The sequence below is a fragment of the Rhipicephalus microplus genome, chromosome 9 (assembly GCF_043290135.1).
Source record: "Rhipicephalus microplus isolate Deutch F79 chromosome 9, USDA_Rmic, whole genome shotgun sequence".
In the NCBI taxonomy this organism is placed as follows: domain Eukaryota; kingdom Metazoa; phylum Arthropoda; class Arachnida; order Ixodida; family Ixodidae; genus Rhipicephalus; species Rhipicephalus microplus.
Window position 1 is genome coordinate 38268862 of NC_134708.1, and position 15274 is coordinate 38284135.

The 15274-nt window shown below is 46.0% G+C and overlaps 2 protein-coding genes across 2 annotated transcripts in view; one reads left to right on the plus strand and one right to left on the minus strand.

The window, feature by feature from the left end:
- Positions 1-7428, plus strand: part of LOC119163699 (sodium-dependent proline transporter) — a 76493-nt gene extending 69065 nt beyond the window's left edge. The window contains exons 9-15 of the mRNA XM_037415761.2: positions 483-607; positions 1987-2099; positions 2734-2862; positions 3883-3982; positions 4684-4784; positions 5904-6062; positions 6916-7428. Of these exons, the coding sequence (XP_037271658.2) occupies positions 483-607; positions 1987-2099; positions 2734-2862; positions 3883-3982; positions 4684-4784; positions 5904-6062; positions 6916-7065 (877 nt within the window). The 3' untranslated portion in view covers positions 7066-7428. The remainder of the gene's footprint in view (positions 1-482; positions 608-1986; positions 2100-2733; positions 2863-3882; positions 3983-4683; positions 4785-5903; positions 6063-6915) is intronic.
- Positions 7429-12873: 5445 nt separating this feature from the next.
- Positions 12874-15274, minus strand: part of LOC119163702 (uncharacterized) — a 76975-nt gene continuing 74574 nt past the window's right edge. The window contains exons 16-17 of the mRNA XM_037415764.2: positions 14505-14543; positions 12874-13160 (exon numbers count right to left, since the gene is read on the minus strand). Of these exons, the coding sequence (XP_037271661.2) occupies positions 13018-13160; positions 14505-14543 (182 nt within the window). The 3' untranslated portion in view covers positions 12874-13017. The remainder of the gene's footprint in view (positions 13161-14504; positions 14544-15274) is intronic.

Consider the following 15274-nt stretch of genomic DNA (forward strand, 5'->3'; position numbering starts at 1 on the left):
GCCCGCACGGTGGCCGTTTGGGAGAGGATATAGGTAAGGTCTGCACACTTGGGAGAGGATTGGACACTTTGGAAAGGGTATGGAGGAGAGTGTCGTTACTTTCTCTATTAAGGGACTTTAGGTGAAGGTCAATCGCAGCGCCCCACCTCTCTATTAACTCTATTTATGGGGCAGACATTGCGCTCCCCCCCTCTCGATGTGCACGCCTATACGCTCAAGAAAATATCTACCAACTGATTCATGGGTCAGAACTCTGCTGCAATGCACTCACTGAATTCGCCGAAATCAACATAGCACAACCTGGTTTACTGGGACTGAGACTTGTCGAAATTATACTAAGCTGTGCTTATCCGGATTCACACTTGTGGGGAGGTCCGAGTTCGGGTGAGCCCGAGTTAGTTGGCTCATAAGTGAGCTTTACGAAGTACGCGCGGCGTGTTTTTTGTTTGTTTGTTTTTTCACTTGCTGTCGCGTTGTTGCAGTGACGCTTCAATCGTGGTGGTTGCCGACCTGATCACAAGCTTGCTCGGAGGCATAGCCATCTTTGCCGTGCTGGGTCACATGTCCCTCGAACTGCAGGTGCCCATCGAGGAAGTCGCCAAGGCCGGTGAGTCGTCGTCCACAACCGCGCGCTGCCAGGCGTCTACTGCAGGGAATCTTGCAACATACACTGTACTTGGTCAACCCAATACTCTGTCTTCCCCGTGACAGGTCATTTCTCACAAGGGATCTTTTCAATGCAGCACAAGGTGTTTGTCAGCGGGCAGTGTTGTACAAGTCCCTCTACAATAGGATCGAAAGCGCGTTTCTCGTTTTTTTTCTTAATTTTAGAACAAGTTCCTGTTACAAGTTCCTCTAAGGCGAAAGGAACTAGTTCCTGATACCTCACAAAAATTGGAACATGTCGTTACATAATTGTTCCATTTAACCTTTTTTTAATATAAATACTTACTATTCATTGATTCCGGAGCGAAATAAAGTATATAAGTTAAAGCCCACATGAAGCTGCATGTATAATACGAATTTGGCATCACTGAAAGCAAGTTATGCGTACGTAAGAGGAGTCCAAATAAACGCTCCGAGTAAAACTTTTTGAAGACTGCAGGTCATACTACAAGCACGTCTAACTGCAACTTCCACGCTTGTCAATTTCAAGTCGTCCTACACTAGTGCCACTTTCCAATCGTGGGGGTCAGGTACAGCAGCAGAGAGGGCCTGCGGCGAAACCCTCCTTCCTCTTCATTTGGAAGATCCCGCGCCCGCCTATACTCTCTGGCTGTCATCTTCACAGCTTTGCTCACATCGGCGTATAACGTTATACACTGATCTCACCGCAGTCTTAAAGCCGTACGAGTAGCAGCTGTCGCATCTTACAAGAACGCCTACCAAGACCTCTTCTTTGTCGCTGCTGAGAAGGATGACGTAGATATGCAGTCAGAGTGTGTTTCTGTTTACGGCTTGTGCGCCTGTCTTTGTCAGCACTCTTTTTGCGATTCTCTCTTTTCATCCGACAAATACAAACAAGATACAAATGTGAAATGAGATGGTGCCTTGGAAAGAATAGCATCGTTCAAAAAGGGATGACACTGGAGCATAAGCATGCGCAAGGGTCCCTTCAGGGGGATGGGAAGGCTATAAGGTTGATGCAGACTTTTTGCCCCAACCCTCCTTAGCTAATTAGGGAGACCCTCTCCCGCACGCATGCCTATAGGCTAGGGCCAACGTATCAGTAAAAGCACTTTCCTTCGGGATGCCAATCACGAAGCCAAGTCTTACTTTTGAAATTTTGGTTCCAATGGTATTCCTTTTTCAGTGAGATTCTCGTAACTTTGTAAAACGATGTCAACTATCTCCTTTTCCACAGCTGTCGGTGTTTGTTCTTTACATTCCTTGTTCTGTGAAGATGAGCCTCTCTAGATGTGCCTTTGTTGTTCAGGTTAAGTCTGACGGCGACTGAACGGTTTTCTTCCTGCTGACGCACCGTAGGTCAAGGCCTGGCCTTCGTCATCTATCCCGAGGCCCTGACCACCTTCTGGTGTCCGCAACTGTGGTCTTTCATCTTCTTCTTCATGCTCTACCTGCTCGGAATAGACAGTGAGGTACGCCTTCTCAACTTTTTTTTTCTATCTCAAGTCTCCAAAGCAAGTGCTGCTGCCTTTCCCATTTTCTTGTTGTGCAGTTACAGTGGGGGCTATTGTGATTTCGAATTAGGGTTGTACAGTTTGTGCATCGTCGCTTTAATTACCGTCGGCGATTGCACAGCCAGGAGAGGCGTGGAAGCGGGCACGATAAGTGAGATAGACGTTCTGAAAGATGATCAATTTCCTTGGTACGACCCAAAGCGTCTGGCTCTATAAAAGGGCGACTTCAGCGCCTGTTTTTGCTGTTCTCCGCGCTCCTGTACCGCCACCCATCTTTCCGCTGCTTCCACCGCTGCAAAGGCGTGCAATGCAGCGTTATACGGTGGTGTTGGAAAGAACGAAACGGCCGTTGACATGCTGCTGCCAATAGCGTAGTTTGACCAATTGAAGTTGGCGCGAAAGTAAGCTCTATAAGCTACAAAGAAGTCACGAACAGTAGGATCAAGCGTCTTGGGAGGTCATAATCTTATCAAAAACCTGGGGCTGCTGACACAGAGATAAGTGCGTTGTCTTTTCACGTGTGTCCGTGTCCGCACACCTAGCGGTTTTTATTTTATTAGTTTATTTATTTTTTTATTGCCCACTCTTCTAGTTCCCGCTCCTACAGACGACGCTGACCGTACTGTCGGACACATTTCCCGTGCTACGCAAGTATCGTAGCATCACCGCATTCATCGCCTGCAGCACCTGCTTCGTCATCGGGCTCTCCTGCGTCACTCAGGTGAGGCGGACCAGCGATTTCGATGAGTACGCTGTCAGTATCGAAGTGTATTATATGTGCCACGAAAGGGGTACAAAAATTGAAGCAGGGCTATACGGGTAGACTGTACTTCTAAGACAGAATGAGATCGTTTTGCGTCTATTGCTACACACGTCCATTGTTGTTATCATCATAACTATCAATCTATAGTCATAGCCACTGGACGCAAATGTTTGCACCAAGCGGCCATTATATACAACTAACGCGATACGAAGGCCAAACTTACCAATCCGCTGCTGCTGGTTTCTTCGTGATAGACACCTAACAAGCTTATTAATCGTTTCCACCTATCCGGTACTTTTGTACCCCTTACATCGTTTAGTCTTCCCTTAGTATCTGTTCTGCTCACCGATTGTCTGTTCTATAAATTGCATGACCTTTTAATCTCAAGTAATACAAGTTTCATGCACAAACATGCTTTTTTTAATCCACTTATTTGCGGCCGTTAATCCGAGTCAGTCTATGTCAGCTACACGGACTTGCTTTCCTCCGAGGCCGCATGTACGCGGCCCCTAGTGTGATCCGGTATATACGGCCTACTCGTATACTTACTCTTCTGCGAGTCCGCTTACATGCTGCGCTTTTCTTAGTCTTAGGCGGTAATATTACAGCTACACGCACTTTATAGTGTTCGAGTCCACATACATGAGGCATTTACCCCCGTATTCACAAGCGCTCCGCGACTCGACTTTCACCTTTCACTTGACAGAGTTGAGCACTGCGCCGCAGCTCGGCTGAAAATGACGCTGCGCTGCTCGAGAATCGCATCATATTATCGCTGATATGCAGTGACCTGCCATGCCTAGAGAGGGCGCTTCCATCGGCTTTCTCAAGTGAAGGTGAAGCGTTGAGTGAAGGAACGTTTTAGAATACGGGTGTTAGTCTAGAACAGTAATATTGCCGCTACATGCACTTGCTGCCCGGTGCGCGCGATTACGTCCCATTCCCTCTCGTCGATCACGCCTTTCACGCATTCTGCAGGGCGGCCAGTACGTGCTGAACCTGCTGGACACCTACTGCGCCGGCGTGTCTGCACTGTTCATCGCGATGTGCGAGGTCATGGCACTGATGTGGCTGTACGGTAAGAGGCGTCGGAAATGAAGCGCTGAGTACCCTACGCGATGCACCACTCATCCTCGAGAGAAAGAGGGAATGTGCTTAGTAATACCATTCCCCTCCACCATCTTTTACTATGGAACTGACAATGGCAACGAAATTCAATTGATGTAGTTCGCTAGAAGGTTGAAGTGAGACTGTGGTCATACAGCTACCCAGCAAGGACAAATTGCAGTGACCCCTGTACGTACAGCTGTCGGCATACTCTCAGTGTGAAAATGATTGACATTTTGCTTTTCATGCTTTGTTAGACAATCCCCACTTGTTGTCGATACACGGATGTATGTATTGAAGGGGGTAAATGGAATAGAATGGGATGTATTAAAAAATGAATAGAATGGAATGTACAGATGGAATGGGTATAGTGTAATTAGATTCATATAATGAAATGGTGTGGATAAAGTGAATGAGATGCATGAAACGAAATGGATAAAATAAATGGAATGGGTAGAGCGTATGGAACGAAATGGACATATAGAACGGTATACGTAGAAATGTAATAAGATAGATTGAGGGAACTCAATGGATGTCCGGTATGGGATAGATAGATGGATGGACAGGATAGCCAGGTGTTGACACGTCACAGAAACAAACGTAAACATTTTTAGAGACTCAACAGAACCTTTATACTCTATAAACAACTGCTGCTGCGTCTTTTCTTCGCAGGTGTGCGACGTTTCTCCAACGACATCAAGTTCATGCTGGGCAAGACCCCTCCGTGGATCTTCCGATTCAGCTGGACATTCCTATCGCCCCTCATCCTATGCGTACGTCCTGATTTCCTCGTCCTACTGTAAACATTTTCGTATTTTATTTTTACCCATTCCTCTTTGTGAGCAGTGTGTATAAATGCGGCATGTCGACTAAGAGTCGTGCAACTGTGTTTTACATCAAAGAATTCTATTCAAATTAGTATAACTCGACATTCCATCACTTGGTAAAAGGAAGCGGCACGTATCACGCATGAGGCTTCCCCATCGGCAAGATTTTGGGTGCATAAAACCACGCATAGAAGTTAATGCCACGAATATGCTCAATTGTTTAAGACATGAATGTGACTCGCCGTCTGTGATGTTAAGCACATAACTGCCGTTTTGTCGACGGCATGAGTGACATTTCTCTCCTTCTCTATATCTCTCTCTCTCTAACTTTTATTCCCCATACCCTCTCCCTAATGCAAGGTAGCCTACCGGGCTCAGCCATGGTTAACCTCCTTGCCTCTCTTTCATACTCATTCTCTCTCTCTCTCCGTCACTTGGACCACTTGATTGCGAATGAAATGGATTCCTACGATTACTTCATCCCGACCATCTTATGATGAAAAGTGCTGACGCATATATGACACATCGGTTTGTCTAACTACCGTCACAAGTCAACCTTACGTTGCTGCTAGTTTTCTGCCGTACATTCTCTCAATCTGAGAAAGTTTAAGGGTAACAAACAGCATGTGAACTGATGGAAACTGAGCAGGCCGGCGGTGGTACAAATTCGTTTGGGCCACACCCGCAATTTCTCTCGAAACAGCAGAAGAAAATTATTTCAGTAACTGCATGAGCGAGACGACTTGATATGAAACTGAATATCGAACTTGATATCGATTTGGGTTTTATACGGAACATGACGGCGACGGCAGAAACGCGAGTGTTAATATGAGTGCTACCGCAAGGAGAGAAACGCGCGGAAACGTTTTTTTTTTCTTCTTTCTCTTTTAATTTCCCAAAGAACACTTAGTTTCCGACTGTATATGTACCACATCAGAGATGGTCAACACGTCTAAAAACGACGCGAAAGCTTGCTGTCTCCCTCTGCTAAGCCATAGTGAAGTGTCAGTGAATACAGAATGAAGAGTGAATGTTATGTCTCCACGTTTGTTCGCCATTACGCAGGTTCTAGTGGTGTACGGCCTAGTCATGGCGGCCCCCGTCATGTACAACAACGTCGAGCCCTATCCAGCGTGGGCCAACAGGGTGGGCTGGTTCTTCGCCTCGTTGTCCATGATCCAGATCCCACTCTGGGCGGGAGTGGCACTCTTCAGGGCCAGAAAGGTATCTATCTTCTGCCAGCTCTTCATTCATTTGTGTGAATACTAGTTATAAAAAAATTCGTGACATCACTATATATATATATATATATATATATATATATATATATATATATATATATATATATATATATATAGTCAAGTAGATCCTCCGTGAGCAATCACAACGTGGTTTACTTCGACGTTTCGGCCTAGAGTCTGGCCTTCATCAATCCTGATAGAGGCCAGACTCTAGGCCGAAACGTCGAAATAAAGAAATAAACCACGTTGTGACCGCTCACAGAGGATCTACTTGACTATATGCAACGCTACGGCCGCTCAACCACCATGCCTGCCTATATATATATATATATATATATATATATATATATATATATATATATATATATGTGTGTGTGTGTGTGTGTGTGTGTGTGTGTGTGTGTGTGTGTGTGTGTGTGTGTGTGTGTGTGTGTGTGCGTGTGTGTGTGTGAAGGGACTTTTGAGAATGGCCTGTCATATGCGCTCTACTGCAGTTACAAGCGTTGGTGTGCGTAACATGAAACTCGTGGTCTATCCAACCAGTTTTAATCTCTCCTGCCCCAGTTTCTGTCGTTTGTATCTACGCTAAATGTAGATGTACACTAAATTACTTCATTTTTTGTTTGTTTTTTACTATTCGAAATTTTTTTCTAATATTTCCCTTTTCCATGGCCCCACTTGCTGGTCAGCCAACCTAGTCAAAGCTTGTTGAACGTCCCTGCCTTTCCTCTTGTTTTTTTCTCTCTTCTGCCAAAGATATGGGTAGTATAGTTCACACACAAGTGCCGTATAGTAGGCACTGACATGCCTTTCTATTCTCTTCTTTCTTTGTGCAGAACATTCGCTCGGCCTTCGAGCCAACGGACACGTGGGGTCCTGCGGAGAAGAAGCTTCTCCAGGAGTACCGAGCGACCGTGGCCAACTCCAAGGACAGGACTTGCAATGTGGCGCTACGGACTGTGTCCGCCAACGGAACGGCGGCTTAACTTATTCCTCTCCCGTTGGTCTATCGGGACTATCGTACGTTCGGTTCACTCGGTGCTCGGTCTTGTCGTGTAGATTCATTTGTTTCCACTTCGCGCAACCGATCTTGAAGAGCTCATCTCAATCTGCAGAGCTCATTGAGGAATACACACTCCTCCCTTGCGAATGGCAAGGGCTAGGTTGTTGCGCATTCATTTTAAAGACGTGTTTGTTATTAAGCGCAGGTGTTGAGCCAGAATGACTATTCAAGCAGTTTCTTGTTCGAACCGTAATTTAGAAGGCAGCAGCGATTATATCTTGATGTTGTTGGTAAGCTGCATGAGTCGCTTAAGTTGTGTTGGGCAAGAAGACACATGGCAACTGATCGCAACGGAGTCCTTTTATTTATTATTTGCTGAAACCCGCATTATTTGCTGAATGAATGCCGTGTTTAGCCTCACACGACCACAGCCTAAAGGACACTCGATCATCCGTAAAGTACGTCGCCGCCATGCTGCATAACGCTTGTGGCGTCATGTGTTCATAAGAGTCATGAGACCGTACACCCCGAGCATGGCCTCTGGGATCGTCGGTGTCCGCAAGCGCGCCTATTGATCTCGGAGGTTTTTTCTTTTCATCTCAGGTGCACTACGCATCAGGTAATAGCTTGAGAGAACCCCGTGTCGCGAAACGCTCTCTGAATGATCCGGTTATGCTTCCGGAATCTCGATTTCAGATTTGCATTTTAACGTGTTCTTAGTCACTCTACAGCTTAGTCGTGTTTCTGATAGATGGCGCCACTAGGCTACGTAAATACGGCGACGTCTTTGACGGTCATGATGCATCGACTGGTAACACGTGGTTTATGTCAGTATCCTAAAACCATACGTCCCCGTCTATTGGAACTAGTTCAGCGTTACTTGCGCGATTTCTCGCACTCGAATGAATTGGGACTCGTTCGCCGTTTGCAGAACCAAATGAATCTACACGAGCCGTTTCGAATCCACAACGAACGATCCCCACGAGCGTCTTTTGCGAATATGTGCATACGTTCCTGATATTGTGCTGTAGAAGAAGTCCACAGCTACACGATCGATTCCGAGTGATATTCAAGGAACCAGTATGCCGAATGTACCTGTTCGATTGTGATTTAGATGCGAGAAAAAAAGAAAAGCAGTGCGCCTGTGCCGACGCTTTTGTCGAAAAAAAAAGGAATTCAAGGGCAATGTCGAGGAAAACGCAACTGAGAAGAATCTAGAGAGTAGAATTCGGGTATCATGGATGTCCATGAATGCATTGGTGTCACTGTTTACAAAGATATGTTAAAAACCTAAGCTACAGCATTCAGCACCGTTATAATTACGTCGAATCTGTGACAACCCGGTAGACGTTCGTCTGCGTTTACTGCATATGTATACCATCATCGTTATGCTGAAGTTGTAGATGTCGTTGTTTGTAAACTATACAGCGCGTACACGTACAATTCTGTGAGTTAGCAGAGTTGGGCTTGACTTTAACATTCTATGAATGTTTTACACGTTGTTGTAAAGTTCGTTTTCTCATACTCCGTTATTCAAGACTTATGGAAGCTCACCCAATCTTCATTCACAGGACCACGACACTGTTGTTACATTGTTTCTTTCGGTATATATTCTTAACACTTGACTCCCCCCCCCTGCCCTTCTCCCCGGCCATTGATATCGCTGTTGCTCATTGTACGACGAATGACACTAGGATGTTCCCGACAACCTTGCTGCATCTAAGCAGTATGCGACTGGTGCTAGAGAAAAAAAAGAATTCCCACGATTAATGTGGAGTATCATGCGATCAATTTTATGACTCCGGGGTCAAAAAACATGCGAAACGAAGACTGCCAATTTATACGAAATACTAGCGCCTTAGAGAACTTACGTTGTTCGCGGGCAATTTTGGGCGCTTTTATACTTTTTTTGTTAACGCTACGTTCCCGGCATACTTTCCTGCCAGGAGTGTCTCGGCCGTGCAGATGTGACGTAGCGTCATTGAAAGAAAATAAGCCAGCTCGTGATGTCACAGAAATAGACTAATATTCTCGAACACGTGGTGTCGTTGGAGATAACGTTTCGACAAATGGTATTGCCTTCTTCAAAAAGGCAGCAACTTCCTCTCAAGACTTGTCTTCTTCACAGTTCCTTCCTTAAAAAAAACTGCTTGTCGGAGCGTTGCTTCCAGTGACGCCTTATGTTCGAGAACATTCATTTAAAGGCTATATCTTCCCCAAAACAACTACACAAAAACGAATGTTACATAATGTATCACTGCCCGGAAAAGTTAGTAATGTTTGGAGAAAGCGCTAAGCACCAAGGAGCTAGGAACATTTTTTTATGCTGTGTTATCCGAGTCCCGATGCGCCTTGTGTTCCGTACGAATGTCTTGCAGGGAGGTCATTGTGGTCGCCATCTTGATGTTCCAAAAAGTTCAAAAGCAGCTGCGTAAGCAAAAAAAATGACACTACAGCATGTCTTAGGTCGTACAACCAGATAGCAAATGGTGATTATCCACCGAAAAACTCCCACCATTGTGCGGTTTATGTACGCACGATCGCGATGTGCAGTGACGTCACCTTAAACGTCATACTTGAGAACTAGCGCGTGGAGAAGTTGCCGCAGTGACGTCACTCACAGTGAATGAGTACGGAAGGGTGCACGTTTGAGAGACGACCGAAGAACCGATCCGGGACGGCAGAACTACATACTGAACATGCATTCTGTGCGTTTTAAACATACAGTTGTTATTGAGCGAACATCGCTCCGAACATGGCATCATTGTTCACTTGGCCACTTCACACACACGCATTGAATTGTAAACAGCAAGCTGCCAACTTACCTCGCGAAATCGTTTGTCTAAAGAGCACTGTGAACGCTTCAGAAATAAAAAGAAAGGATTACTTTGTTTTATATGACTCACACTTCTTTAGCATGTGGTAATCGCAAAGGAGAAGACTGTGTGCAGTCGTCTTTACGAAAGCCGCAGTCATGGAACCTTATGTAACAAGGGGTGAAAAACATGGTGCACAAGAATAGGACACTGGATGGCGCTTCGTCCTGTGTCCTACTGTCCAGGCCTGCTTACGTAATGAATCAGTGCCAACTCTCGCTACTCTTTGTTTTACAATCCTATGTAGGTTTGTACGGATGTGCGGTCATATATGGCTAGTATGCGTGTTATTTCGCAGCATTTCATTTACTCTGCGCAAGCATCGTCAGACTGCTCATACGACAGATGCTGGATGAAACTCTACCTGTATGAACTGATTTCAGAAAAAAAACTTTAATTGCCCCATAGATTTCAAGTATGATGCCACCGAACGAGGCTTCTTTAAGCGGATGAACAGAAAGTATTTCAGGAGTGCCGTAGTTGTACATTTTCGAAGTCTCTTTAGCATGTAGGTAGTTTAGGTTGGGTGTTGGGAGATGTCTGAAAAAACGTGTATGCAGTGATATTTCCGATTGTAACATTTTTCAGTAGAGAAGGGCTTAAGCACATAATCGCACAGACTTATAGGCGTACGACTGAAGGAAAAATTTTTTATACGTTAAGACAATGAAAAAAATAGCTTTTCTTTCCCCGCGTTCTTAACGGGTAAGACGTGTACCAACATCTCAAATTTCGGCCGCTGGTATCAGCGTGAACACAATCACTCGATCGTCATGTCTTTCAGAAGTATTTAATGACTTAGCATAACGTGTCCAGTGAAAACATTCTCTGCCGTAAAATACTCAATACAACTCCGTAAAAACAGATCAAACTTTATCAACGTTCTCAACACACCAGTGACAAATAGATGGTGTTGGAAGCAATACGCCGAAAAACGTTCAACATATCACAGCACATGTGAATGACTCCGCAAGTATGCTACGCACTATGCGTAATCGCTGATGAACCAATGAAGGGTCCAGTAGTGAAGATAACATCAATGAGATATAGGCTATGTACCACCTAAAACGGCACGCGACACATGTTCTGCACACCTTTCGCCACATTTTTATTTGTACTGCGCACGATCTTACGAGCGCATCTTATGGTAACAAAGGCACAAACTCCCAAACTTTTAAACACTCCACGTTCACCCCTAAAACACTAGCACCTTGAGGGCGTGCTCCTCCGCCTTCATTATGAGAAGCACAACATATGAGCCTGATTAAAGAACACTTAGAAACACGTGACAAGGCTACTACTCATAGATTGCGTTTAGGACGTGCCGGTACAAAAGGCGAGTATCTTCGCGTTAGCCACTCAGGAATAGCCAATCCTAACATCGCCAAAGTTCTTGGCTTTGTGTTCCACGTGTGAAACAGCACATTGCCGGCTGAGGCAACACTCTTCCGCCGCGAACCAGGCAGTCTGAAGCTGTCGAGGAATACGCCATTTCTGCCGCAAGCCAGAGCCCCGTGAAAAGGAAGAACATTCTCGGCAAAGCGCAAGTCGGTGCTTGGATTATCGCGTACCATGGTCACGAAGAAATTGCTTTTTATCAAAGTAAGAAACAGTGACCTAGAATGTTTTTCGGACCGTGCGTGCTATTCTGGGCGTGTTCCGTTTCCGCTATATTCTCGGACTCCGCAGTGGCGACGTTTTTCAGCCAATCAGGGAGACCTTACAACTTAATATAATACGTTGCTATGCGAGTTTCCCTTCCTGCTAGCACCCATTCCTACCTACTTGTCACCAGAGTCTTGCCTTTTGTGTGTGTGTGTGTGCTGTACTTTTATTTTTAAACCTTACAACTTTGTGAGCCAATTAAAATCGATAACATGGGGGATGCGACAATGCGGCTGAATTAGGCAACATCCTGAGTAGCCCTATGTCTACCTCCGTTCTGCCGTATCTGGACAGGCCAGCTGCGCTTCTGTTCGTTGTAATTGTCATATCCATAGCCGTCGCACTTTGGTTTGTGCCGGCTCGTCTACGCTACAACCAAAGACGTTTGCTGATCACCCGCAAGTGTATATAGTTTTACTTAAATGTAGTTTAAGTTCAACACGATATGCAAATGTAGCTCTGGAGGCAATGCGTTGAGATACCGGAGCAAGAAACGCGCCTTCAGTCATTTAATTCCTCCGCTGCCGTATAGTGGTCTTAACCACACACCACTGCAACAACGCCGCGCTGCGTGAGCAATGGTTCGCGTCATCCAGCAAGAAAACCCATAAAAAGGAATTCTCTATATTGTTTACCTCAGACCGCTCTCACGTCCACGCGGACAACATGAAAGCTCTGTGGATCGATTAACAGCGGGCAGACGTCATTGGTTAGCTGCAAGAAATAGTATAAAATCACGTAAATGAATAGTTGGCATCAGCCGTATATATGTCCTATCTCTGTAATTAACTGACGTAGACGGGCCAAACACGGGGCCGATGATGTGAATGACGAAGGCTTTGTGGCGCGTAACGTGGCACGTCCATTGTATAAATACTACCCGAGTGAAGCAAGTTGTAGACTATACAGCGTGCTACGATAACGTCGAGGCGCATACACACGATGAATCCATTGTCTCGCAGCGTTTGCAATATGCAGCGTCACCTCCATTTTCAAAACATGGTGGCGATGCTTTCTAGTTTGCAGTCATGAAGCGAATTATGAGATAGAGCATATTGCAACACGATTGAAGCAAAAATTAAAAAAGAAAGTATATAGGCTCTACACGTGATCGCCACGTAAGGAGAAGCGCATGGAGCGCAGGCGAAGCTATAGGTGGCGCAACGGGACAAGCTATTTTCGGTCAACACGCTGTCTCCCTGAGGCGTAGACGTGCTGGGCCCATATTGGTCGGAAAGAATGTGGTGAGGAAGGATTCACGGAGCGTTAATTGCAATATAGCCAAGTCTGGATGCGTGGTGCAGTGCTCTCTAGTAAAATTGTTTCTTCCTCCGGATTCACGGTGCTCTGGTGTGAACGGTGCTAAAGGATGTAACTAAGCAGTGACCAATGTCTTAGTTGTCACCGCTGCCCTTGTTCTGAAGGAGGATGGTGGCCATGGTGCTCCGTGGGTACCTCCGGGCGGCCAGATAGACGGCTCCCATCGCGATGGCAGCGCCCAGAAGAACCATCATGATGCCCAGGGCCGCCATGCTTCCTGCACGCGTGCGCAGACACGAATCACGGGAGCTGCACCACGGTCTATAGTGCGAACAGAACATGAGATGTTCTATTCCTCACAACAAACAAATAGAGAGAGGAAAAGCAGGGAGGCGATAGGTGCGTGGAGGTCGAACACAAGCGTCTGGATCGGAACACCGCACTGGGGGTAAGATAACAGGAATGGGGAAAGGCAAAAAGAAAGGTAGAGAGCGCTGCAAGCACAGAGAAGGATCCAAAGCAAGACAACGTGTGAGATATCGTGGGGTAATTACAAGGCAGTCAGCGCCAACTGTTGCGTCTTACTTTCGGAAAGGTGACTGGCGGAACAGGGCAAAAATAAGGACAAGAATGCCCATGAGGAGCAACATGACATCAACGCCATATAAAGAATATATATATCCTTCCTTTCAACGATATTAAGCAAACGCCTTGTCGGGCTGTAAGAAGTGCCTACTTCGCCAAAATCGGATCTAAAAACCCTATGCGATGCGAGCGTGATGTCCTTCCTGACCTCTTGTTCTTTCGGGATTCGTCGGGCATCTCCTTCGGCAATCATGGAACCATACGCAAACCGAATGAAACAGATCAATTAAAGATGTCACACATATAGTGCGTCTTTTCACTTTGTTGCAGAAGAATGAAAAGCTGAGCAAGTTCGTGTGGTAACAAAAACTGTGCACCCAAACGCTTTCATTTCACCTGGACAAATTGGTTCATATGCACGAAAACGGGGCGACGATATCTCCGGTCGGGATACAGAGTGCACAAATTTACATTAAAAGAAGTGAAACTGCTGAATGGGCGTCAGGGTGACAATGAAAAACAGCTATTGGAAGAGGCGAATATTTTGCGAAGTGCTGTAAGCTGCATCTCGATTCATTTGATTTGCATACACGGATACACAAGGACATAGAGAAAAGAGAGAGAGAGAGCAAGCAGGCAACTGCCACCTGGATAAGCACAAAGCCTGCACAGAACACAGATTTTTTTTTTTACTGCTCTAAAGCTTTTGCTACCTGAAGTAGCGCTCCCCAGAATATCGCTTCAAGTTCGTCGTAGAACTTTGAGGAGAAGTTTTTTTGTTGTTGTTGTTGAACATTGTACCCTATCTTGTTACTTGTCTCCCCTTATGTAATGCCTTTGGGCCTTTAAGGGCGAAATAAATGAAATGAAATAAAGAACCTAAGAACCAAAAGGCAAACAAGGAACGAGTTCGGTATGCAACAAAGCAAGGCAGTAAAAACAATAAAGGCTGAAAAAATGCAAGCAACAGCGTTTGGTAGCACGGTGTGAAGGAGTGTCAATTATACACGAAGCGCAAGTGGCAATGAACACTCACCGCTGGAATATCCTTTGGAAGAAGCATCGGGCGGCGCCACTGAAACAGAGGGCGCCAGGACGCTTTATGAAAAGCCGAAGTGAACGCCATTACAAAACGTAATTTGCTGCTCCCGCATGATCCCAATCGGCGTTAATATTGTCACAATAAAGCACGGACTAGACTGCAGAAACGAAACGATAACACGAGGTAGAAAAGCTGTCAAGGGTGATCTCTCCGAAGGGAACCCTCATGGAATGCGAAGCAGCAGCGGTGCGCATGGCGTTGACCCGGTTGAGACGAGCGTCGACACGAGTGCTGGAAGAATGGTGTGAAGCGAAACTCGGAGTAGCATTTACTCGAGGAAGCGTTTGTTCGAAACGCAAGATACGGAAGGCGGGTTTGGTTTTGTGTAAGTTTCGTTAAAGCGTTTGGCAAGACTTCTTAATCGTCATTTCTTCAGAGTCCAGGCACGGGCGCTGGACCAGGGCAGGCGCGCGTTTCGCCTTGACTACCACGGCCTTCTGATCGGTGAATTGGGCACTGAGAGGTTCCTGCAGACACGCTGCGTCGAAGTGGCAGCTGCGAGTGCTGCAGCGAGCATGCAGCGGGTGAGGAAGAGAGTGACGTTAGCGCGTGCCTGCGAGGGGAATGTACCTTCAACACGCAGCTGCAGCGTGACCTACTTGGCACCGCTCCAGCCCCTGCGGTGATGGAAACGCGTTGCGGCACGTTCGTACGGACGCACGTACGTACGGCGTTGCACACGATAGTCAAAGAGCTGTTTCGCA